The sequence below is a fragment of the Diabrotica virgifera genome, chromosome 3, assembly GCF_917563875.1.
Source record: "Diabrotica virgifera virgifera chromosome 3, PGI_DIABVI_V3a".
NCBI classification, from domain to species: domain Eukaryota; kingdom Metazoa; phylum Arthropoda; class Insecta; order Coleoptera; family Chrysomelidae; genus Diabrotica; species Diabrotica virgifera.
Genome location: NC_065445.1, coordinates 26,352,706 through 26,380,120, shown reverse-complemented (window position 1 = coordinate 26,380,120; position 27,415 = coordinate 26,352,706). Strand labels below are relative to the sequence as shown.

Sequence of the window (27,415 nt, the reverse complement as noted above, 5' to 3'; positions counted from 1 at the left end):
ACACTATCTGCGGACTTTGCATACCTATATTATTAATATATACAATCATAAGATTCGATCCCAGCAATAAAATTGCTGGTAAATAACTTTTCCTTGTATTTTGCTAATTAGCCCAGAGTATAACTGTGTTGGCTGCATCTCTGAATTGAACAATAATTGTATTGAACTGCACCCGTACCACTATGTAGTCTGTGGTATACTGAATTCGCTCTATCGAGATTCACTTTGACACTGACGTTAGTAATTTCTTTTTTGAAAAGTTCTGTTGTCAGAAGTGACTGGAAATTACTACAAAACCAACGCACCTGCTCATATCCAATATTATTAATAGTAAACAGACATAAAAATAACATAAGCCATACGCCACTCAATAAAATTATTTATTTGCACCATTATAATGTATTGATAACAAATGACAAAATTATTTATTGTACAAAATAAAAATATTTTGTAGAAATAAACTCCACAAAATTTTATGAGATTAGTAGACACTCCCACTATTTCTAATAATTCTTATTTTTTTAATGAAAGATTAAGTTGATTTTAGCAGTTAATAGTGTGAGGTAGGAATTTTTGTGTTGTATGTTTCCTATTCCGAATGTGTCAAAGTGAATCTCGGTAGAGCGAATTCAGTATAGCAGTAGCATTCTTTTAATGTTTTGTAGGATCCATGCCATCAGAAATTCATATACATACTAATATTTCGAATTTTTACCTGTTTTTTTTTTCAATTTTACTCCCTACCTACGTATGATGTCTTTAATTAACTAAGTCTCGTTAATTGTTTCAGACACCTACACAGAAGCGCAGGAGCCTCGATGATGGTTCTGGACCATCCACGTCTAAGAAATCTAGAAGATCGTCCCCAAGGCTAGAAGAGAACGGAGTTCGCGACTACTCTAAACTTCATGATCTCAGTTCAGATGCGATGCATCGTCGCGACGTTGGACTGGAGATTTTAAACAGACACGCACTAATGGATGAACCCGTAAGTAAGATTTTAAAATTTTCCCAGTAGAAATTTTTTACCCCAGTCAATAGGGAAAAAACGAGACCAGGGCGGATCTTTTTTGAGGTGGATGTGAGAGGTGGCATTCGGATTTTTGCAGATAAAGTTAGGTGACAACTTCAACAATAATAATTGACTTATGCTCCTTCTCAAATATGCCCGGAACATTAATAAAAAAATTTAGATATTTAAAAATTTCGAAAAATATCGATTTTTTTTCTACTTTCATTGCTTATAACTTTAAAACGATTCATTTTGGAACAAAGTCGTACAGAAAGAAAATAAAGACAATTGAATTTTGTATAGACTAGTTTAAAATGCCTTAAATTATTACCCTTTCTGCAAAATAGCAATAAATAGTAAATCAGGGGGCAAAAAAGACTGTTTTTATTCAATGTTTTTCAACCACTTTGGTTGCACTTAGAACCTTCATAATTCGCTTAGAAAATTCTTACAACATAATTAAACCGTCCACCAAATTTCATTAAAATCGACTTAATAGATTTTGCATAATAATTTTGCAATCTAAATTTTTTTAAAAAAGTTCAAATTTTTTAAATACTTTCTGAACAAAAAGTAGACCATTTAGAAGTTTGCTAATTTTTTTACATATAAAGAGGTTCTCTACCTATCTAATACACTTTACTGAATTAAAATCGGAATATTTAAGCGGCCTCAGCACTGTTTTTAAGTTATAAACAATATTTTGGCTTATAAACAAATAGAGTGAGGACGTTTGAGTTGGAATAAATTCATTTTCTTGAGAATGGGCGACTCTGGAGATAGATCCCGAAACGGATCGATTTTTATTTTTAAATTATAAATTTTTGTCATAAATATCATACTAGTGACGTCATCCATCTGGGTGTGATGACGTAATCTAAATATTGGGATTAATTTTATTCAATTTTTTTTTTAATTCAAGCCATGTATAAATACATAATTATGTTAATGTTTATATTAGTGAATACAAAATTGAATAGCCTTTCGATTGAGCTATTCTCATTTAAAAAAATCATCGATTACGTCATCACGCCCAGATGGATGACGTCACTAGTATGATATATATACCAAAAAATTGGAATTTAAAAATAAAAATCGACCTGTTTCGGGATTTTTCTCCAGAGGCACCTATTCTCGAGAAAATGAATTTATGCCAACTCAAACGTCCTCACTGTATTTGTTTATAAGCCAAAAAATTGTTTATAACTTTAAAACAGTGCTGAAGCCGCTTAAATAATCCGATTTTAATTCTGTAAAGTGTATTAGATAGGTAGAGAACCTTTTTTTTATGTAAAAAAAATAGAAAACTTCTAAATGGTCTACTTTTTTTTTCAGAAAGTTTTTAAAAAATTTGAACTTTTTTAAACAAATTTAGATTGCAAAATTATTCTGCAAAATCAATCAGGTCGATTTTAATGAACTTTGGTGAACGATTTAAGTGTGTTGTAAGAATTTTCTAAGCGAATTACGAAAGTTCTAATTGCAACCAAAGTGGTTGAAAACATTGGATAAAAACAGGCTTATTTTGCCCCCTTATTTTGTATTTACAGTGGAACTTGGATATTACGGCCTCGGTAGTTACGTCATCTCGGTTGTAACGTCAATTTTTAATAGGTCCGGCCAAAACCTATTCAATAACATTAATAAAAACCCGGTTTTATCGGCTAAAAATAAGGTAACCCTCGTCTATAGCGTCATAAAATTTTAAAGACACTTGTCATTTTTTTTTATTTTATTAAGGATAAAGTGCAATGGGTTTCCGGTTCGCAAATTTTATTTTTCGGAAAGGGTTGTGCAGAAGAAAATAATTGACTTTTTTCAGCATTAGAGAACTTTTTCATAAAATGTAAGTTTTATATACATAATAGGTTTTATTTCTTATTTTTTTATCCTAAATGCAGCAATAATGCTGTAATAAAATTTTGCCTCGATAAAATCTCATTTTTTTCTACCTCTTGTATAGCGTCACTCTGATATAGCGTCATTTTTTTACTGGACCCTTCAATGACGCTATAAGCAAGTTCCACTGTATTACTATTTTGCAGAAAGGGTAATAATTTAAGACATTTTTGACCAGTCGTTTATCATACAAAATTCAATTATTTTTATTTTATTTCTGTATGACTTTGTTCCAAAATGAATCGTTTTAAAGTTATAAGCAAAGAAAGTAGAAAAAAATCGATGTTTTTCGAAATGTTTAAATATGTTAATTTTTTTATAAATGTATAGGGCATATTTGAGAAGAAGCATAAGTCGATTAGTATTGTTGAAGTTGCCACCTAACTTTATCTACAAAAATCCGAATGCCACCTCGCACATCCAAAAATAGACGTTTTTTCACAGATCCGCCCTGGTCTAAACATGACAAAATGTTAGACAAGTTTGTGAAGGTGCTAAACGGTAGATGAGTGATTTAATTTTTTTATTTTTAGGGTAAAATTGCGATTTTGATACTGTTCATTTTCGTTTTCAGCACCATCAAAAACATAAAGTAAGACCAAAATTAGCTATAGGGCTTTTCATCGATTGTCATTTGTTTCGAGCTTCGGTCATATGTTGTATAATCTTTGTATAATATTAATATACACGGATTATACGACATATGACAGAAGCTCGAAACAAATGACTGTAAATGAAAAGCCCTATTCACCACACATGGTCAGTATCTCGAAAAATAAGCGTTATTTTGGGAATTTATAACGTCAACATTAAAAGTTGACTTTTAGCACCGGTTTTTTTATAAACATTTTGATCTATAAATTTCCAGAAAACTTCTTTGTACTCTATATTTTAATATAAACGTGATTAAAAGGCTAAATTTCAAATTTTGTCATTCAACTTTTGCGATTAAACTTTGCAATTCAGGAATCTGCACCTTTTACTTAAAAGAATTCATAAATTTTATTAGAATAAGGCTGAAGCTTGAAACAGGTCCCATTCAGGTCTTCAGGAAGGTGAGACATATATATAATATATACCATAAAAATTTCATAAAAAAATATCGAGAGGCAACATTAGCGCATCATCAATGTTACTTCGGGAAATAGTATCATATTTAGATATCAACAGTGACAATATTGTGACAATTTGTGACAAAGATAAATATTGTGACAATATACTCATAGGCGCTACAAATTGAAGTAATAGAAAACAATTTTATTATTGGTAAATAAATATTTATAAAAATAAACCAGAATAGGTGAAAATTTTATTAAAAGTGTGTATTTTGGTTTTTTTTATTTAAATTTTAAACTATTGATGATATTTCTAGAATAAAAAATCCTCCTAAAACTTTATATACACTGGTGGGCAAAAAATTTAGGTCACTAGGGGAATTATACACGTTTGATGCCTTGAATTTCCTAAACCTGTTGTCCGATTTGAGTGATTTTTTTAGTATCTTATAGCTTTATTATTTAAAAATCGCAGTGTATTAATATTGTTGCTAGACAGGTAAATGTCATTTTATACCGGGTGTAACAATCATACTGTGTTTTTTCCTTAAAGTTCGGAACACTCTGTAGAATATTATAGCATAGATAAAATATTGAAATTAAAACCCAATTGTAGCCTTAGCTTTCTTAACATTTTATTCTTTGATCCATTTGCTTATGTTGGATAATAAAAAAGTTAGGTACTTTAACAACTAGCCATGTTCTTCATCAATACAGGGTGTTTCTAAATAAGTGCGACAAACTTTATGGGGTAATTCTGCATGAAAAAATAATGACTGTTTGCTTTATAAAGATATGTCCACAAATGCTTCGTTTCCGAGATACGGGATGTTTAATTTTTTCTTATAAACTGACAGTTTATTTGTTGCTCTAAATCCGGTTGAGATATGCAAATGAAATTTGGTAGGTTTTAAGAGGTGGTTATGGCGCATTTTTTGACATACAAATAAGAATTTTATATTCGCCATTGGCGTGCATACGGTTATAAATATTTTAGATACATCCCGTATGCACGCCAATGGTGAATATAAAATTTTTAATTGTATGTCAAAAAATGTTCAATAACTACCTCTTAAAACCCACCAAATTTCAGTTGCATATCTCAGCCGGTTTTACAGCAACAAATAAACTGTGAGTTTGTAAGAAAAAATTCAACATCCCGTATGTCGGAAATGAAGCATTTGTGGACATTCGTTTATAAAGATAACGGTCATTATTTTTTCATGCAGAATTACCCCTTTAAGTTTGTCGCACTTATTTAGAAACACCCTGTATTGATGAAGAACGCTAGTTGTTAAAAGTACCTAACTTTTTTATTATCCAACATAAGCAAATGGATCAAAGAAGAAAATGTTAAGAAAGCCTAAGGCTACAATCAGGTTTTAATTTCAATATTTTATCTATGCTATAATATTCCACAGAGTGTTCCGAACTTTAAGGAAAAAACACAGTATGATTGTTACACCCGGTATAAAATGACATTTACCTGTCTAGCAACAATATTAATACATTGAGATTCTTAAATAATAAAGCTATAAGATACTAAAAAAATCACTCAAATCGGACAACAGGTTTAGGAAATTCAAGGCATCAAACGTGTATAATTCCCCTAGTGACCTAAATTTTTTGCCCGCCAGTGTACTCTCATTAGAATTTAAAATATTTTTACGTAAAAGTTACTTACCTATAAGTAGGTAAAACGCACAATTAACAATAATCTATTTTTTCAAATAATCCAACAACTTAGTTCTATTACACAAAAATATAATTAATTAATTAATTATAAAAAATAAACACTACTTCCCTATGGATCAACACTATCGGATGGAACAGATATCGATACAGATAACAGAACAGATAAGAGAATCGTGCTATTACACTAAGAAATCTGACGCAGGTTTGTCAAAATGACAGTGACAATTTCTCTGTGTTGCCTAATCAGTTATTAGTTATATGTTCGATTTCTTGTTAGAGATAAAATTTTTAGTAGTTCCAATGTAACACAAAATCTAGGCATGAGATAAAAAGTTTATTTGAAGAAAGTGTATTTTTTTGTTCATCTTAATGGCGGTACAGGCACGTTTTTTATAGTGTATTTAATTATAGAGTAATTTCCACATACTAACATATTTCTCAAATTGGGCTCTGTACCGCCATTCTTTACTATATTACGAATATGTGTGCCAAATATCTCGACAAAATATTCAAAATTAAAGCCGCAATCTTGGAACGCGTTTTCCGTTTTGATAACGCTTAAAATGGAACAAAAGTTGTAGTAAGTTCAACGCAAAAAAAGTGATTTCTTTTTTTTATTTTTAGGGTAAAATTGCGATTTTGACAATGTTTCCCTAAATTCAAAATAAACCTCATTTTCGTTTTAAGCACCATCAAAAACATACAGTATGACAAAAATTAGCCATTCACTACACCGTGGTCAGTACCTCGAGAAATAAGCGTTTTTTTGGGGGTGTGTCGCTTGTCTATTAAGAGTTTCTTCTTAGAGTGAGAGTGTATTGGGACCATGCAAGTTCGGCAAAGCGACACCTGGTTTCTACGCTCAGCAACATTATTCACACTTTTAATTATATTGGCCAATTATATTAGTCCTGGTTACTGGATAATTATCAAGGCCATAGTCCAAAAAAATAATAAGAAGAAAAAATGTTAGAAAAAATAAGATTCAGGTTATGTTATTAAAACGTAAACAATTGTATGTAGTAAATAAAATTAGTTATTAAAATGCAGTACTGCAAGCAAAATACAATTAATTAAAGTTACCTTTATATAATAATTGCATATCATATCAATATTGTGGAGCAATATATAGTTTTTCTTCTTCAATGACGGTAGGTATGAAATATACGTCAATTTGACAATTTCAATTGACAATATGAATTATTTAAGAAAGTTGCAATATTTCTCCCCTATTCTCGCACCATCGTTTCTCGTATCCCCTCCAAGTACTTGCACACCGCGAATACGCTATATGACTTATCCGTGATACGATATATTTTAATTTTTCTCTTAAGTTAAACCAATTAAAGGGTTGTTTGGAGGTGAAGGGGATGAGCTCAAAAATCGAAACTATATCAAAAAATTTAACGTTTTATGAATTCCATATATGTTAAAAACTATAGATTTAAGTTAGTTGTTTTATTTGTTCGACTTTGTAATTAGGCACACGCCACCCTTAGATATATTCAATTTTTGTATTTTGTCAACCTGACCTGACAGAACACTCTTATGTCATCCACGATTAAAAGCAGTTTCAAAATTTGTCACAATGGACCAAGGTCTAACATTCATCACATGTCAACGCAACAGTCCAGGAAACAGCAGCGGCCAGAGCGGCAATAAGAGGACTCACAGGAAGAAGAAGCAAATTAGCTATGAAAACAAAATTAAGACTGATAAATAGCATTATACTGCCAATAATTACATACGCATCTCTTGCATGGGGTCACACAAGTCAAAGTAACAAAAAGAAGATACAAGCTGCACACAACAACTGCCTCAGAGAAGCTGCAAACGTGCCCAGATACGTCGCCGAACGGTTCTTATTTAGAGACCTAAAACAAATAAGAGTACTGGATATTATGGAGGAAAAAGCCAGAACAAAATTTGCTGAGCTAGAAGACCACCCAAACCGGATCCTGCAAGAGATATTAAGGTATGATGTGTACCATAGATGGAAACACAGGAGACCCAAACAGCAAATATTAGTAAATATATAATAAAGGCTAGATAATCGTAGGCTCTATCAAAAGAAGACAACTTGCTCACCTTTGGCATCTCATTATATTTATTAATGTTGATTTTTATACGTTTCAGACATCCCTCAAAAAAAATATACAAAAAACTTAAAAACGGCTTCAGCCACTAAACAAGTCAATAAAATATTAACAATAGGCGAAAGCCACAAAAAAAAATATTAGTAACAAAACCCAAAAAACGGGCATGAGGGGCCCACATCCTCGAGCGCCGAGCCACCGAACTGGACATAGCCCAGAGCGGGGACTCGGCGCCCGAGCAAGCAAAACAGATCGAAGATAAGTCACTAGAGATAGCGAGAATAGAGCGCCTCACGCTGGCCTGCATTGATCGGGGTAGGATTTCATATGGGAGTCCGTGTACCCAAGACTCCCATATGATAAGCACTTTGCTGATTGAGAGCCCCTATAGCGCATCAGAGTGCTATCGGGGGGTAAGTGGATGGTCTGGAGCATTGAAGCGGGGTGGAGTGATTCCTGCTTACGGGAGTTAATCCTCCTCGCCCCAATGAATTGTATCACCCGAATGTCATTCTCTAGGGGTGAGCAAGTCTCTCAGGCTGGGTTAAATCACTATGCTTGCTTGCTTGCAAAATTTGTCATGCTGATTTTTATTTGCAAATTACATCAAAAACAACGTTGAACTAGCAATAAAAAAGATACAGTCCACTTCAAGAAGAATTTAAGCAACGATTACAAACAATATATTATATTTTATTAAATTATAATTCATTGGATATCTTTCGATATAAATTAATGTTTTTTGTTTCTTGTAGGAAGAAGATACTGACTTTAATTTAGGAGTGTCATCAAAACTGCTGGAGACAAAAAATATAAATCCTTCTACACTCAAATTTGGCTTCATAGGACTAGGTACTATGGGCACGGGAATCGTTAAGAACTTAATTAACTCCGGACACAAGGTGAATATATACAACAGGACGACAAAAAAGGTAAGTGAAACATTTCTTTAGAAAATTATTTAGATAGCAACTTTTGCAAATACAAAAAAAGTTACGCCTATACTGCTGGAAGTATACAGGGTGTAACAAAAATACAGGTCATAAATTAAATCACATATTCTGGGACCAAAAATAGTTCGACTGAACCTCACTTACCTTAGTACAAATATGCACACAAAAAAAGTTACAGCCCTGTGAAGTTACACGATAAAAATCGATTTTTTCCGATATATCGAAAACTATTAGAGATTTTTTAATGAAAATGGACACGTGGCATTATTATGGCAGGAACATTTTAAAAATAAATTATAGTTAAATTTGTGCACCCCATAAAAATTTAATGGTGGTTTTGTTCCCTTAAACCCCCACAAACTTTTTTGTACGTTCCAATTAAATTATTATTGTAGTACCCTTAGTTAAACACAATGTTTTTAAAACTTTTTTGTCGCTTAATATTTTTTCGATAGACCAGCTTTAATCGAGATGCGGCTTCTTTTTTAATATGATTACATAAAATTTTTATGGGGGTTCTGTGCCTTTAAACCCCCCAAATGTTTGTGTACGTTCCAATTAAACTATTATTGCGGTACCATTAGTTAAACAGGATGTTTCTAAAACTTTTTTGTCTCTTAGTATTTTTCCGATGAGGCACCTTTTTTCGAGATGTGGCTTCTTTTCTAATATGATTCAAAATATACCTCAAACTGTAATTTATAAAAAAAAATTCATATTATTACCTTCTTCTTCTTCTTGTGCCACTCCTATCGGAGATTGGAAATCATCAAGGCTACCCTGACTTTGTTTACAGCTGACCTAAAAAGTTCATTAGTGGTGCAGCCAAACCACTCTCTCAAATTCCGCATCCACGACATTCTTCTACGGCCTGGATTCCGGTTTCCTTCTATTTTTCCTTGCATTATATTTTGAAGTAATGCGTATTTATGACCTCTCATCAGGTGACCCAAATACTCGAGTTTTCTTCGTTTTATCGTTAATAAAATTTCTGGGTCTCTTCCTATCCTCCGTATTACTTCAAGATTTGTGATTCTTTCAACCCAACTTATCTTCAGCATTCGACGGTAGCACCACATCTCGAAACTTTCAATATTTTTTATGTTGTTCTGTTTGAGAGTCCAGGCCTGTACACCGTATAATAGCGTGTTAAATACGTAGCCACTTAGCATTCTTAATCGTAGAGGGATGCTTATATCTCTGTTGCAGAAGAATTTTCTCATCTTTATGAAGGTGGCCCTGGCAATTTCGATACGTCTTTTTATTTCATTGTTTTGGTCTCCAGTTTCGTTTATTAAAGTTCCCAAGTATTTATAACTTGATACTTTTTCAATTTGAATGCCGTTTATACTAATATGTGCTGGTTGTGTCATGATTTTACTGAAGACCATATACTTGGTTTTTTTGATATTAATGTTTATGCCATAATTGTTGCAAGCAATATTTATGTTTGTAAGTAATCGTTGTAATTCTTCTACTGTTCTTGCAACTAGTACAGTGTCGTCTGCGTATCGAATATTATGGTATTATATTATTATATTACCAATATATTATTACATTATATTACTACCAACATTATATTATTACCAGGTCTCTACAATCGTACGTAACAGTATACAAATATGTGGTGGATTTGACAAATATTCAAAATATCTCGATAAAAACTAGCTTGTCCAAAAAATACTAGGAGGTAAAAAAGTTTTATAAACATTGTGTTTAACTAATGATACCACAATAATAATTTAATTGCAACGTACAAAAAAGTTTGGGGGGGTTTAAGGGAACAAAACACCATAAAATTTTTATGGGGTGCACAAATTTAACTATAATTTATTTTTAAAATGTTCCTGCCATAAGAATGCCACATGTCCATTGTCATTAAAAAATCTCTAATAGTTTTGGATATATCGGAAAAAATCGATTTTTATCGTGTAACTTCAAAGGGTTGTAACTTTTTTTGTGTGCATATTTGTACTAAAGTAAGTTAGGTTCAATCGAACTATTTTTGGTCCCAGAATATGTGATTTAATTTATGACCTGTATTTTTGTTACACCATGTATATCCAATACATTTAAATTGTAATTAATTATTTATATGGGAAATAAGCCACAATTAAAATGAAAAAAATAATTTTATTAACGTTTCGACGCCCAAATCGGGTGCCGTTGTCAAAATACAATTTAAATTGTATTTGTAATTTGTCTATATATCCCCCATTCAAGTATAGAAAGTTTAATATAAGTTACTGTGTAGACCATTAGACCTCTCTAATACACTCCGGTGCAAAAAAAATCGATCCACTGAAAATTTGGTCATTTTTGATGTCTCGAATTTCCTAAACCTGTTGTCCGATTTAAGTGATTTTTTACCATGTTATAGCCTTATTCATTAACAATATCGCTGTAATAATATTGTTGCTAGACAGGTAAACCGTCATTGTATACCGGGTGTACGAATCAAACTGTATTTTTTTCTCAAAGTTCGCTTCACCCTGTGGGCTATTCTAGCGTTTATAAAATACTGAAATTAAAAACCAACTATAGCCTCAGGTTTTCTTAACATTCCGTTTTTAGATTCACTCGCTTATGTTGGATAATAAAAAAGTTAGGTACTTTAACAACTAGCCACGTTCTTCATCAGTACAGGGTGTTTTTAAATAAGTGCGAAAAACTTTAAGGGGTAATTTTACACATGAAAATAATGTCAGTTTGCTTTATAATCATATGTCCGCAAACGCTTCTTTTCCGAGATACGGGATGTTCAATTTTTTTACAAACTGACGATTTATTTATTACTTTAAAACCAGTTAAGATATGCAAATCAAATTTGCTGGGTTTTAAGACATAGTTATTGCACATTTTTTGACATAAATTAAGAATTTAATATTCACCATTAGCGCGCAAACGGGTATTATGACCGATCATATTACCCGTATGCACGCCAGTGGTGAATATAAATGGATGGATATTCGTTTTCGTTTTCTGTTCTTAGCTGTCAGCTTCCAATCTCTGATTCCCATCTCTCTGACATCTTCCATCACTACATCTCTCCATTTTGTTCGTAACCTCTTCTCTTGTTGGCCCCCAGGTACTCTCCAACCAATATTCTTGACTTGTCTATTACCTTGCATTCTTTCTAGATGACAGCCATTCCAGTCTACGTTTTTGAAGTTATACTTCTTTACCGACGATAGAGGGTGATTTTTTATATGTTAAAACCTATCAGCCCGGCGCATGCGCATTATAACTTTGTTCTGATTGGAAGTTCAAATGACATGTCAAAAATTATCCGATATGGCAGCTGTAGGACAGCTGTGGTTTGGAGGTAAAGGTAAAGGTAAACAAATGTATAATATATTAGTTTTATTGTTGTGAGGACAGAAACAAAAAAGTTTATAATATTGTAGTGACTTTTAAATAGTTTTTAAAAGCAACAGGTACGTAATAATTGTTAATGATGTATTTGATCTGCCAAAATACATAGTATATAATACTTTTATTTATATAATTTGATTACCATCAAAATTTCTATCAATATTCACCTAATATATTGTTTTCTTACTCTATGTTTTGTTGTATTTTTTCAATTCTAAATCATTTCAATTCAAAATTAAAATAATTGATCAATTTTCAAAATATCAAAATATCACAAGTTTAATCCGTTTAGTTAGTCGATCTTCGTAAATAATGACACATAGTGTCCGTGGCTAAGCGTTGAAGGCGAATGAATTCCAATACGAACCGCGCTTATCAGCGCTGGTTCGAGTCCCAATAGAAACTTTCTTTTTTGTTTTTTTTTATTACATTTTATGATTGTAAGTATATTTATTATATAATTGTATTTTCAGAAAATACGTATTTAGTTAAAAAAAATTTCGACAATTAATGTTCAGACATCATTTGTGGCTTGTTTAATGTGTTTGTGTGGGTTTTATTCTTTTATTATTTTAATTTTTGGCACTGTTCTAATAAAAATGTTTGAGAAGTAGTAAGTATAAATTAGTTTAATATTTAAACAAAATATAAATAAAAAGTATATTAATTTCGTTTAAATCATATCATAGAAGTATAACTTCTTACGTGCGTACAAAGTACACACACATTCTTTTTTTCGTTACTTTTTGATTGGAGGGTTAGCATACAATTGGTAAAACGTCTTCATTAGTTCGTCTTCTCCATTCTCCCTTTACTACTTTTCCTCCAAACATTCTTTTACTCCATTAAAATGTTACATTTTTTTAAGCCGTACCTTGCATTTGTTAGAGGAGTCAATTTTATTTCTTTAATGTGTAGGGGGGGTGAGTAGAAGCTTAAGTTCAAGTTTTTGGGGTAGCCACCCTTGTCCCCCGGCCGCCATCTTTAAATGGTGTGCAAAGGGGTTTCGCGCTATATCTCGTAAACTACCAACCCTACGGAAAATCTAATTAAACATAAAATGTAGCAAATTAAATTTTCTACAATTTTATTTCTATTACTTTTTATCGTCAAGTGACCAACGAAAAAGATATAAACAAAAATATGTAAAAAATTTTTAACAAGATTCCTTTTGGATGTTATAACTTTTTTTCAGTTCATTTTAAAATAAAATAACATTATAGCAATTTTGTAGAGGGTTTTTCAGCGAACAATTTCCACATAAATTTGTTTAATTCTATTTATTTATATAGGTGTTACAGCGCTCCAAACTTGACCAGATTCTCGAATGCTCATAGGGATATAATAACAAAAGTTAGGCTTACTTTTCTATCTATATATATTTTTTATTCATACAATTTATTATGATTTTAACATTCCTATGCTATTACTAATCTGTTTTTGACCTTTCTCCCCACTATAAAACTTATAACCCGAAGCATATAGAAACGGCCCAAGAAGTTGTTTGAGGACAAATTCGCCGGTTCAGAAGGAGAATGACGCAACCGCATATTGCAAAATTTTTAAGACGAGCAAAAAACGAATTTTTGTTATCAAAATCATAAAGTATGATCAAAATTGGCCATTCACCACGCCGTGGTCAGGATCTCGAGATATAAGCGTTTTTTGGGGTGTGCCGCTTGTTTATGAAGTAAAATAACTTTTTTCCTATTGTATATTTTGACTTAAAATTTTCCAAAAAACTTCTTCATGAATTATATTTTATTGCTGTGTTGGTTAAAATTATAAACTAAAAAGTTTGTCACTCAACTTTTTTAAGTAAACATGAAATTAACGAAATATGATGACAAAATGTTTTAAAAAACTAACAACTCCTTTTTTAATGTGTTTAAATATTTAGGACAAATCCCATTGTTATCTACATACTTCAGAGATTAAACAGTAAAATTTTCAAAAGGAAATATTTACAGCGACCAAAGATACAGCGAGGTAAATTTGAAAAATCATCAAAATTGATTTTCGGCATTTTTGTATAAAATTTGATTTTTGAACATGTTCCACCAAATCTAGATAAAAATAAACTTCATATTCGGATTCAGCGACCTCGAAAACATAAAAATAGACCAAAATTGGTCATTCACCTTAAATTTGATTTTCGTGGTCGGCATAAAGATTGCTGCCGCTCGACTAATATACAGGGTGTTTCATTAATAATTCCATATTAGTGTCCATATAGTAACTGGAGAAACCTTAGCACAAAATACGAAGATTTAACCTAAATCACTTAAATAAAATGTGGTTCCTTACTGAGCTACAGGGTGTTTTATCTAAAAATTTAAAAACTATTTTTGCTCAGCATTTTAAAACTGTTAGACGTATCCTTTTCATACTTGGCAGAAAGTGCGACTACTAGACACCCTACTAAATTATGATAAACAAACGTTTCTAGCTACTACCAGAGGCGTACGGCAGGGGATGGTTAATGGTTGACCCTTCTCAAATTCTACGCCACTGGAGGAATTACTATTTTAGTGCCATTTTTAGATTCTACAATACTTTCTACGTGCATAATATACTCTTCATTGGTAACGATAAAGTCATTAGTTTTCGAGGTATTTGAAGTTAAATATGAAACGGCACAGTTCTTTTAATTAATTTATTAAGTATATGATTCATATGATTAAAATTTAAAACTTATTTGTACCCAGTACTTTAAAACTGTTTGGCGTATCCTTATCATACTTGGCAGAAAGTGTAGGTACTTTACACCCTACTTAATTAAAATAAATAAGCGTTTCTAGCTACTACCAGAGGCGTACGACAGGGCATAGTAGCTGGTTGACCCTTCGCAAATTCTACGCCACTGACAAATTGCTATTTTAGTGTAATTTTTTTATTTTGCAATACTTTTTATGTAAATAATATACCCTTCATTCGTAACGATAAAATGATTAGTTTTCGAGATATTTGAAATTAAAAATGAAGCGACACAATACCTGATCAAAATAACCGTGTCGTTTCAGTTTTAGCTTCAAGTATCTCGAAAACTAGTGACTTAATCGTTACGAATGAAGAGTATATTATTTTTATAGAAAGTATTGAAGAATCTAAAAATTTAACTAAAATGGCAATTTCGCCAGTGGCGTAGAATTTGAAAAGTGTCAACCATTCACTTTCCCCCGTCGTACGCCTCTGGTAATAGCCATAAACGTTTGTTTAACATAATTTAGTAGTTTTTACCGTACCTATACTTCCTGCCAAGTATGAAAAAGATACATCGAATAGTTTTAAAATACTAAGCAAAAATAGTTTTTAAATTTTTAGATAAAACACCCTGTAACTCAGTAAGGAACCACATTTTATTTAAGGGTTTTAGGTTAAATCTTCGTATTTTGTGCTAAGGTTTCTCCAGTTACTATATGGACAATTATTAATGAAACACCCTGTATAGATAGAAAAGTATTTTATTTTATTGTATTCCTATGGGAATTCGAGAATCTGGTCAAGATTGGAGCGCTGTAAAACCTAGATAATAAATAAAATTAAACAACTTTATAGCGAAAATTGTTCATTGAAAAATCCTCTACAAAATCGCTATGATGTTATTTTATTGTGAAATGAACGGAAAAAAGTTATAACCTCCAAAAGGAAAATTTTCTCATATTTTTATTTATATCTTTTTTGTTGGTCACTTGACGATAAAAAGTAATAGATATAAAATTGTAGAGGGCGCAAAAGTCGAGGCCTCGAAAAATGATGGCGGACAGTTAATCTCAGAATTGGGATATCTGAAACAAAAAAATCGTACTGCATTTGAAAAGAAAGGTTTCTTACGTGACTTTCACTACTGGTTTCACTTAATAGAAATATGTTAATTTCTAAATGATGAATATCTTCGATTGGAAATTTTTCATATGGGTGATTGTAAAAATCTTTTTGTTGAGCAGATCTCTTCTTTTAGAAAATATCGCATGTTGTCAAAAAGAAATAACAAAAAAATGTGGTGTATCTTATTGTTTAGTTCGAAGGTTAAGTCAAAAACCTAAATAGGCTATTGATTATGTACTATAGAAAGGAACTACAACGTTAACGGGGTTTTATTATTTGATATGGTCAGTGAATCTCTATATATGAAAAAACCGCGGAGTGCTACCATTTAAAGGGGTGCGTTTTTGAGAAATGGGTGAATTAGTCCCTGGGCACAGGTTACATTAGGGTGAGTTCTATGCACTTTTGGTACAAATATGTCTACATAAAAATTGTTCCTGGTTAAATTTCCTATCTAAATATAACTTTTTAAAGTCAAAGATACTTTTTTTTACAAAAATATATTCAAAAGAAAAAGCACAAAGAAACTCAAAAGAAAGAAATTTTGTTTTTTGTCCCATAACTTTTGCCCACGGGGATATAGGTATACGATTGCCCACGAGGATACATTGCTTAACAGAAAAAAAACTAACATATTTTCTCTTTAAAATGATGTTTGGTAGAGGTCATTAGGATTTACAGTTTTCGAAATATGATTTTCAAAGTTCGCCACTCACAGCAATTTTGGGCAATTTTCCTTGTTATTTCGCAAATATTGTTCTGTAACTTTTTTCTACGCAACTTTAGGCATAATGCAATGGTACATGTAAGAGGAATAGAAATCAATTACCTTTAAAATGTTCTACTGTATAATGTTGTACGACTTCTTTTAAAGAGGTTATCATTTTCAGGATTTTATATTTTTAACGAGTTTTTATATTTTTTACGATTATTTTTTAAATTTCCCATCATAACTTTTTTTCTACATTTAGGTATATATTATATGTATAATAAAAGAGAAAGCTTATTCTGTTTTATAAGTATTATAAAAAATTCTAGGATTATTTTTGAATAAGATATGCTTTTTCAAAATGTAATAAGTACTTGCAACGATTTTTGATTTTTGGATTATTTTTAAAATTTCTCATTATAACTTATTTATGTGATTGTGTGTTATGATTGAATCTTATTTTTTAAAGGTAATACTTTCGATCCACTTGTCTCGGCCGGGCAAACTTCAAAATATGGATTAATTCCAATATTTACTGTCAAAGCTCCTGCACCACAAGCTTTGCTTGAAAAAAATAGCATGTAAATGTACCAAAGGATGTACAAAAAACTGCGGTTGTAGGAAGATAGGAATTAGTTGTTCAATATTCTGCAAAGGGTGCATGTGCACCACTAATTGTGGGAACTCTAAGATAACTGAGGTGTCAGAGGAAGATATTGAAGCTAATGCTAACGAAGAGATAGACTTTGATTTTGAAAATTTTTTAAATGTCAACGTTTAAATAATTTTAACCAAAGTGATGTTTTCTAAGACTAATGTTAATGTAATTTTTGTAAAAGAAATAATTTTAAATAATACAGGTAAAGAAATATCAAAGAATCACTCGGTTTCCATTATTTAGATATAGATGATACATCATTTTAAAGAACAGAAAGTAAGTCCTCTTTATTGAGCAATATATAGTATATTCATGTACAAGAAAAAAAAAGTTATAATGAGAAATTTAAAAAATATTCCTAAAATCAAAAATCGTTGCAAGTACTTATTACATTTTGAAAAATAATATATTATTCAAAAATAATCGTAAAAAATAATATTTTTTTATATTAGGTATTATATAATGTATAATATAATATATTATATATACTATATATAATATAATATTATATAATATATAATATATTATATAATAATATTATTTTATTTTTATATTATATTATAAAAATCGTCAAAAGTATAAAACTTTGAAAAACCATGATCTCTTAAAAAAAAGTCGTACAACGTTATAAAGTAGACCATTTTAAAGGTAATTGATTTCTATTTCTATTACGTGTACCATTGCATATACCTAAAGTTTCGTAGAAAAAGTTACAGAACAATATTTGCGAAATAACAAGGAAAATTGCCCAAAATTGCTGTGAGTGGCAAACTTTGAAAAATCATATTTCGAAAACTATAAATCCTAATTACCTCTACTAAACAACGTTTTAAAGAAGAAATATGTAGGTTTTTTTCTGTAAAGCAATGTCTATACCTACATCCTCGTGGACAAAAGTTATGGGACAAAAAACAAAATTTATTTCTTTTGGGTTTCTTTGTGCTGTGCTTTTTCTTTTGAATATATTTTTGTAAAAAAAAGTATCATTGATTTTAAAAAGTGATATTTAGATAGGAAATTTAACCAGGAACAATTTTTATGTAGGTATGTTTGTACCAAAAGTGCATGGAACTCACCCTAATGTAACCTTGCCCAGGGACTAATTCACTTATTTCTCAAAAACGCACCCCTTTAAATGGTAGCACTCCGCGGTTTTTTCATATATAGATGTCCATTGACCATATTAAATAATAAAACCCCGTTAACGTTGTAGTTCCTTTTAGCTATCTTATTTTGAATATAATCAATAGCCTAAAAGGAAAACATCATGTTACATCGATTTGTAGGGGTTGGTATGGCAGAAAGATTTCAGTTACTTCCAGAGGGCAACGATTTTTAATGAATTTGGCTGTAAAACACAGAAAAGTCACCCATAGCGATATACGTAATGAATTTAAAGAATCTGAGTGTTCAGTATCGGAGTCCACTGTACGCCGAAATTTGTATAGTATGAGATTCAAATGTCATAGACCAATTAAGGAACCAACTAAACAACCAAATATCACCACAAATGCTTAAAAAGGCTTAGTTTTAGCCAATTTCCATAAAGACCCTATAGTCGTATAGTATTTATGCAAATTGGCCGAAATTAAGCGTTTCGTGAACATTTGTGTTGATGGTTTTGGTTCCTTAACTGGCCTATGACATTTGAATCCCATACTGTACAAATTTCGGCGTACAGTGGACTCCGATACTGAACACTCTGCTTCTTCCAATTTATTCCTTTATCGCTATGGGCGACTCTTCTGTATTTTACAGCCAAATTCATTAAAAATCGTTGCCCTCTGGAAGTGACTGAAATATTTCTGCCATACCAACCACTCCGAATCGATGAAACATGATGTTTCCCTTTAGGTTTTTGACTCAACCTTCGAACTAAAGATTAAGATACACCGCATTTTTTTGCTATTTCTTTTTGACAACATGCGATATTTTCTAAAAGAGCAGTCACAGAAGAGAACTCAACAAAAAGATTTTTACAGTCACCCATATGAAAAAATTCCAATCGAAAATATTCATCTTTTAGAAATCAACATATTTCTATTAATATCTTAAAATAAATTAAAAAAAATTAAAAACTAACGTTCACATAGAACAACATATGAACAATATTAACACTCACCATTTGTAGCTTAATTATGTAGCATGATTATTAAGTAATTGTTATTTAACCCATTTAGAAGTTCCCTATCACTTTGAAGATACTTCAAGGTGCTTGAAATAAAAAAAAAAACTAATATTTCTCGGGTGAGTCTAATAAATTGAGCAGGGACTGCAGTTATGGATTCAAACTATATGAATGTTATTTGACACTTGGAGTGAGATTTTGTATACCACTTAATTATCTAGGATTTTTATCAAAAGCAGCAAAGTCTTTTTGTTTCATCTCATTGTCTTTACGTTCGACTTTTTAGTTAGACTATTTTAGCGTCTCCCACCAGATCTGCATTGTCTTCCTCTCATACTTCTTCTTCCAAAAACCTGCAACTCAGCAATTCTTTGTATGGGGTTATTAAATCTAGACGTTAAACATGCCTTAATCATCTGAACCTGAGCCTTCCCATTTTGGCATCAATCAGTGGACTCCGATATCTAGACTTCCTCTAGGACTGTATCCATTCTTAATTTTATCTTTTTTGTCAAAACATTCATCTAGCTAAACACTCTCATTTCCACCACATTCATTAGTTGTTGCTGTTCCTTTTTAACTACCCAACATTCATTTTCATTGGAATTTCATTCATCCTGGTGCATGGGTCGGCAACCTGCGGCTCTTTGCACACGCAAATATTATTTATTTTACCAAAATAAATATATACCAAAATATCGCGATAAAACCAGCGCAACTGTTGACACGAATTACTTCAGCACAGTTACAAAAAAAATTAAAGATGAATTTGCTGGCAGATTTGAACAATTCAAAACCACTCTAGCATTCATAGTAAATCCTCTCAACACAAATGGTAACAAAATCCACGTGGAGCCATTTGAAATAACTATACTGGATCTTTAGAAATGCAATTGATCGACTAAAAAAGTAAAGCTTTGTGGAGTGGAAAATTTACAGAATTGAAAGGCAAGTTGGAAGAGTTGGAGGTCCAGAAAAGTATGTACGTAACGCAACAAAAGTGGACAGCTTTGAAAGAAATGCCGCGAATTGAGGGACTTATATTCGACGCATGGAATAGTCTTCCAGATTGCTAGTGCTACAGTGAGGTAAAGAAGTTGGTATTTGGAGTGTTAACTATCTTTGGATCGACACATTCTTGCGAGAAAGCCTTCTCTTGCATGAATATAATTAAAAGTAAACTAAAAAGCCAACTAAAAAATGAAAATTTAGAGTCGTGTTTGAAACTTAAAACAACAAGTTATGAGCCAGATTTATCCAAACTTTCTAAAACCATGCAAAGCCAACGCTCCCATTGAGATTATTTGCTCAATTGTTTGTCATTGAAGTACAAGTTAGTGTTGTAAGTGAATATTTGTTTTAATTTTTTACTTGAATAAATGAAATGCAAGAAAATATATACATATGTGAAAAACACTATATAAATATTATGAATAAATAGATTAATTGTTTTTTAAAAAGAATTTTATTTATGCGAGTACTATTCACTGTTGACAAAAAAAATTGTGATTCTTTAAAAACTTTGAAATTTTGTAAATTGCAATTTTTTGGCTCTTCCGACTCAAAAGGTTGCCGGTCCATGTCTGTTGTAATTGCATCACGCACGTGAGTTATATTTAACTCACACCCTGTTTGGACCAGGAATTCTGTGAGTTAAATATAATTCACATTAATATTGAGATTCTGAACGTGGAACCTGAAGACAAAATTTTAATGTGGCGGCTAGTGTGTTAAGTATATCTAATAATACACATTAAGAATATTTCCTCAAATTGTGTTTCTCTCATCTTCCAGCTCAAGTTTCTTCTATTTTTGCCCTGAATAAAGCTTATTTTCTTATCTTTTAATATTCACTTGATTTTTTGTGGTCCCCTCTTGAATTCGTGAATATAAATATTTTTTTATGTATACATTAGTTTAATCACCATTTGTAAATACTTTTGATATAGTTACGATTATCTAGAATCTAGAGTTTCTGTCCATCTATGGGACACAACATACCTTAGTATAACTTAACGTGAAGTAAAAACTCCCGGGTGTAGTTGGTATATTTTAATAAAAAATTAAATTTTTTTATAATATCCGAAAGGATTACGTTTAAAACGTTTTCGGACTTATCAGTCCATCATCAGTGAACTCCCTGTCCTTGCAAAATAGCCACAATACCAAACACTGGTTAGGTTAATTGTTCTAACTACATAGCAAAAATTATAAAATAGTTTGGCTTAAAGTGGATGCCAATAGATTGCTTCCAGGAACATATGCTCTACTGCTCTACGTTAACATATTTTTTGTTATTAGGTCTGCATTGAACCACGTTTAGTCTGTCCTTGTCTGTCCAAAAATATGTTAACGTAGAGCATAATGTTGCTGGAAGCAATCCATTGGCATCCATCATCATCATTCTCTTTGCCTTATCCCTATGCGGGGTCGGCTTCCCTAATTGCATTTCTCCACACAATTTTGTCTTGGGTCATATCAATGTCAATCCCCTTTACCAACATGTCCTGCCTTATCGTCTGCCCCCAGGTTTTCTTTGGTCTTCCTCTCCTACTCCTTCCAGGAATCTGCACTTCAGCTATTCTTCGTATTGGGTGATTAACGTCTCGACGTTGAACATGACCAAACCATCTTAACCTATGCTCTCTCATTTTGGCATCAATTGGTGCCATACCTAGACTTCCCCTAATATACTCATTTCTAATTTTATCCTTCTTTGTCACTCCACTCATCCATCTAAGCATTCTCATTTCCGCCACATGCATTCATTGTTCCTCTTTCTTCTTCACTGCCCAACATTCAGTTCCGTACATCATAGTCGGTCTTATGGCTGTTTTATAGAATTTTCTCTTCAGCTTCATTGGAATTTTTCTGTCACACAACACACCACTCGCTTCTTTCCACTTCATCCATCCAGCCCTAATTCTACTGCATGCGTCTCCATCTATTTCTCCATTACTCTGTAATACCGATCCCAGGTACTTAAAACTATTGCTTTTTACAATCAGTTCACCATCCAAAGATACCATTTTATTTGTAGTAACTCCATCTTTAAATGAAAATTCCAAATACTCTGTTTTTGTCCTACTAAGTTTTAAACCTATTTCCTCCAGAGCTTGCCTACACTGTTCCAGTTTTTGTTCTAAGTCTCTTAAGTCTTAGTTCATTAAGCACCATGGAATGTTACCCTGTAGTTTCGCTGTTATCTGGTCCAAAACCAATGAGAATAAATACGGACTAAGCACCGAGCCTTGGTGCAATCCTACTTTCACATGAAATTTATCAGTCTCTCCCACAGCTGTCCTAACACTAGTCGTTACTCCCTCATACATATCCCTCACAATCTTTACATATTCACCAAAGACTCCTTTCTTATTGAGTGCCCACCACAGAATCTCTCGAGGAACTCTATCATATGCTTTCTCAAGATCAATGAATACCATATGAGCGATTGTTTCTTTACTCCTGTATTTTTCCATCAACTGCCTTATAATGAAAATTGCATCTGTTGTTGATCTGCCCTGCATAAAGCCAAATTGATTCTCGGATATTTCGGTCTCTTCACGTATCCGTCTATCAATTACTCTTTCCCAAATTTTCATGGTGTGGCTAAGCAGTTTTATAGCCCTGTAGTTTGTACATTGTTGTATATCTCCCTTGTTTTTGTAAACATGTACCAGTATATTGCTTCTCCATTCGTCTGGCATTTGTCCAACTTCCATAATTCTATTAAATAGACCTGCTAGCCACCTTGTTCCTGTCTCTCCCAATGCTCTCCATACTTCCCCAGGAATATCATCTGGTCCTACCGCTTTTCCTTTCTTTATTTTTTGAAGCGCTTGAGCCACTTCCTCGTTTGTTATTTTGGTGACCGTTGCTGCTACTGTGTCTCTGTTGACTCTACAGGCTGTCTGTCAAATTCTTCATTTAATAAGCTGTCAAAGTACTTTCTCCATCTCTTTTTGACATCCCTTTCGTGAACTAGTATTTTATTATTTTCATCTCGAATACATCCACTTTAAGCCAAACTATTTTATAATTTTTGCTATGTAGTTAGAACATTTAACCTAACCAGTGTTTGGCATTGTGGCTACTTTGCAAGAACAGGGAGTTCACTGATGATGGACTGATAAGTCCGAAAACGTTTTGAACGTAATCCTTTTGGATTTAAAAAAATAATAATTTTTCATTAAAATATACCAACTACACCAGGGAGTTTTTATTTCACGTTAAGTTATTTAACTAGATGGTATACAGCCAACTTTCGGGAATTATCCCGTTTTATTTATACCTTAGTATCTCACACGAGATCTGGTTTGGGTGGTCTTCTAGCTCAGCTAATTTTGTTCTGGTTTTTTTTTTCATCGTATCCAGTACCCTCATTTGTTTCAGGTCTCTGACCAGTGGCAACGTTCAGCGACGTATCTGGGCACATTTACTGCTTCTCTAACGCAGTTATTGTGTGCGCTTGTATCCTCTCTTTGTTGCTTTGACTTACCAGTCCATTCTTTCACGGTTTTTGCTCTAAATTTTAAAGAACCGCTTGGATTGACATGAAATTTGGCATACGTATAACTTACATGTCAAAGAAAAAAAGTGATATTGTGCCGATGTGTGCTTTTGCCCTGGGGGTGAAGAAATATATGTCCAAAATAAGTCCAGAAATGGGTAAACTGACTAATTTTAAGTAACTTTTGTTCTATAGAGCTTTTTCGCCAAGTCAAAACTTTTCGAGTTATTTGCGAGTGAATAGATCCATTTTTCAACAAAATAACCACATTTTTAGACGGTTTTTTGCAAATAACTCAAAAAGTAAGTATTTTGTCGCAAAAAACGTTCCTAGCAAAAATATAGCCTATAACAAAGTAAAAAAAATGGTGTAAGCGTTAGGTCTCTGGATCTCGTGGAACCAGAGTTATAGCCAATGAAATATAGATTCATATTCACCAAATTTCAAATAGAATATTTCGACGTGTAATATCCAAAAAATTAAGCACTTTTTGGGGAAAACCCATTATAACTTTTTTAAAGTGTTTTAAAAAAAGCTTTATTTTTGTTTTTACAAAAAGTTTCTAGCATTAAATTTAAGCAAGTTACGCTCAAAATAAAGTTGGTCCCTTTTGTTTTTGCAAAAAAAAATCGGGAAGACCACCACCTAATTAGCAACTTAAATGAAATTAATCGTTACCGCTCCACAAATTATTTCACTTATGTTGTATTTATATGATCTGTAAGTTTCATCGATTCAAAGTGCTTATTTTTGAAAAAATGTGGTTTCAAAATATAATTTTTAATAATTTAAATTTTGAAAAATATGCTATCATGTATTTTTTTGTTTTTCTGTTAGACAAACATTGATTGAGATTTGATGTTTCTAAATTTGCATACATTCGTGATCAGTGACTCGTTCAACCCCTTTTAACTACAGCCCTTTCAATAATAAGGACTTTGAATCGATGAAACTTACAGATCATATAAACAATATATACACGAGTCAAAAAACTTGTGAAGTCGTAACGATTAAGTTCATTTAAGATACTAATTAGGGGGTGATTTTCTCGATTTTTTTACCAAAACCAAAAGGGACTAACTTTATTTTGAGCGTAACTTGTTTAATTTTGATGCTAGATTTTTTTTTATAAAACAAAAATGAAGCTCTTTTTTAACACTTTCAATAAGTTGTAATGAGTTTTCCCCGAAATGTGCTTCATTTTTGGTTATTTCACGTTAAAGTATTCCATTTGGAATTTGACGAATATGAACTTATTTTTCATTAGCTATAACTCTGCTTCTGCTAGGTGTAGAGACGTGATATATACACCATTTTTTTTTAATTTTTACAGGCTATATTTTTGCTAAGAATGTTTTTTCGACAAAATTCTTACTATTTGAGTTATTTGCGAAAAACCGTCTAGAAACGTGGTTATTGTGTTGAAAAAATGAACATCTTCACTACCAAATAACTCGAAAAGTATTGACCTAGTGAAAAAACTCTATAGAACAAAAGTTACTTAAAATTAGCCAGTTTATCCATTTCCTGACTTTATTTGGACGAATATTTTTTCACCCCCAAAAGGGGGTGAAAACCACCCCCAGGGCAAAAGCACATATCGGCACAATATCACTTTTTTTCTTTGACTTGTTAGCTATGTGTATGCCAAATTTCATGTTAATCCAAGCAGTTGTTTAAAATTTGGAGGTTTTGCCATATTTTACCGTTAAAGAACGGACTATACAGTGGGTGATCATATTATTAGAGCCACCTAGTAAAATTCACTGTTTTAGAGGAAGGGTATATAATTGAGCTGTATCATATATTAATGCATTTGTTTCCATTTGGCTATCTTGTTACACTTTATGAAAGTGCATTAAATAGTCTGACGATAGTGGCAACACGCATGTGTGGCAATGCGTGACTCCGATGCCATTGTTTATCAGTGCTGCCCAGCCTAGCTTGCAACTCGTGTGCCTATTATTTTGTATTCTTGGTGTTTAGAGTTATAATAAACTTTGTGAGTTTCCATTGCTCTCTAGTGATATTCTGACGGTCCTATACTATATTTTGCGAATTTATTAAAAATTGCGCTTTCGTTACACTAGTGGTACCAGAACATCATGGGAAATTCAAAGACATCTCACCAAGGAAAATAGCAGAAATAAAAATTTTAATATTCAATACTAATCCCTCCAACAGAAACATAGCATCCATTTCTAAAGTTTCAAAGGCAATGTGGACTGTATAAAGAAAAAACTTACATACCATTATTAAACAAAAGTAAAATTTTCTGAGGTGACTCTAATAATATGATCACCCACTGTATGTGTTCCTATGCGAGAGATGCATATTTATGTAATTATTGGTAGTATGGTGCTGTTTATCAGGCTTAATTTTTCCTCATCTAAATAGTCAATTATAAAAATGCCACAAGGAAATAGCTTCAGAACAACAGGCTTAATTTTGTTTTAATAGCTAATGTTCTTCCTGTTCCTGTGAGTCCTCGTATTGCTGCCCTGGCCGTTGCTGTTTTCTGGACTGATGCTTTAACATGTGGTGCGAATCTTATACCTTGGTCCATTATTATTCCTAGGTATGTATTTAGCGTGGTTTTGCTGTTCTATGGATCTGTATTGCACTTTTAGCTGTTCTTCTTGGTTACTCCTTCTCTTTTTGAAAATTGTCTTGTATCGCTTATTTCTTCTCTGGATTTATTGATATTTTATTGGATACTCCATTCTTCTATGGTATCCAGTGTCGTCTTTAGATTTCTGCAGAATATTTTGCAGGGAAAGATTATTGGAAAGCGTGGCTTTAGAATGCGACGAATGTCATAGCTGCACAATCACAGGGAGTATGTATCTACTTTGATTACAGTCGGAAAAATGAAAGAATACCTATGAACGAGCACATCAATCGCTTATTTTGTATTTGCTGTCTTTTTCTATAAATGACAAACTTTTGTTATAGAAAAAGATAGCAAATACAAAATAAGTGATTGATGTGATCGTTCATGGGTATTCTTTCATTTTTCCGACTGTACTTTGATTACTCTGATTACTTCGTACCAATCGTATCAGAGCGAGTAACGACTATTATATCTACTTTGATTACTTCGTACCAATCGTAACAGAGCGAGTAACGACTATTGTACATATCTACTTTGATTACTTCGTACTTCGTGAAGGTCGTTATTATATTGGAATACGTATACAAAATACCTACCTACTGAGAAATACGATTCTCGATATGATTACCGGTACTCAATTGCAGAAGTAATCATAGTAATCAAATCATTTTTATCCCTTAAACAGATCGGTGAAGGTCGTTGTTATATCGGAATACCTATACAAAATAGCTACCTACTGAGAAATACGATTCTAGATATGATTACCGGTACTCAAATACAAAAGTAATCAAAGTATGGTATGTTTAACAGTAAATGGTTGAGTTCAATTAGTTACCACTATAAACATCCTGGACTAACCGATAATAGTATAAAAGGCCCGGTT

At 32.2% G+C, this 27,415-nt stretch overlaps 1 protein-coding gene across 2 annotated transcripts in view; it reads left to right on the top strand.

The window, feature by feature from the left end:
- Window positions 1–27,415, top strand: part of LOC114331953 (cytokine-like nuclear factor N-PAC) — a 167,261-nt gene that overhangs the window by 50,633 nt on the left and 89,213 nt on the right. For both annotated transcript variants that reach the window (XM_028281644.2, XM_028281643.2), the window contains 2 exons: window positions 791–988; window positions 8,513–8,689. In XM_028281644.2, coding sequence (XP_028137445.1) covers window positions 791–988; window positions 8,513–8,689 — 375 coding nt within the window. The remainder of the gene's footprint in view (window positions 1–790; window positions 989–8,512; window positions 8,690–27,415) is intronic.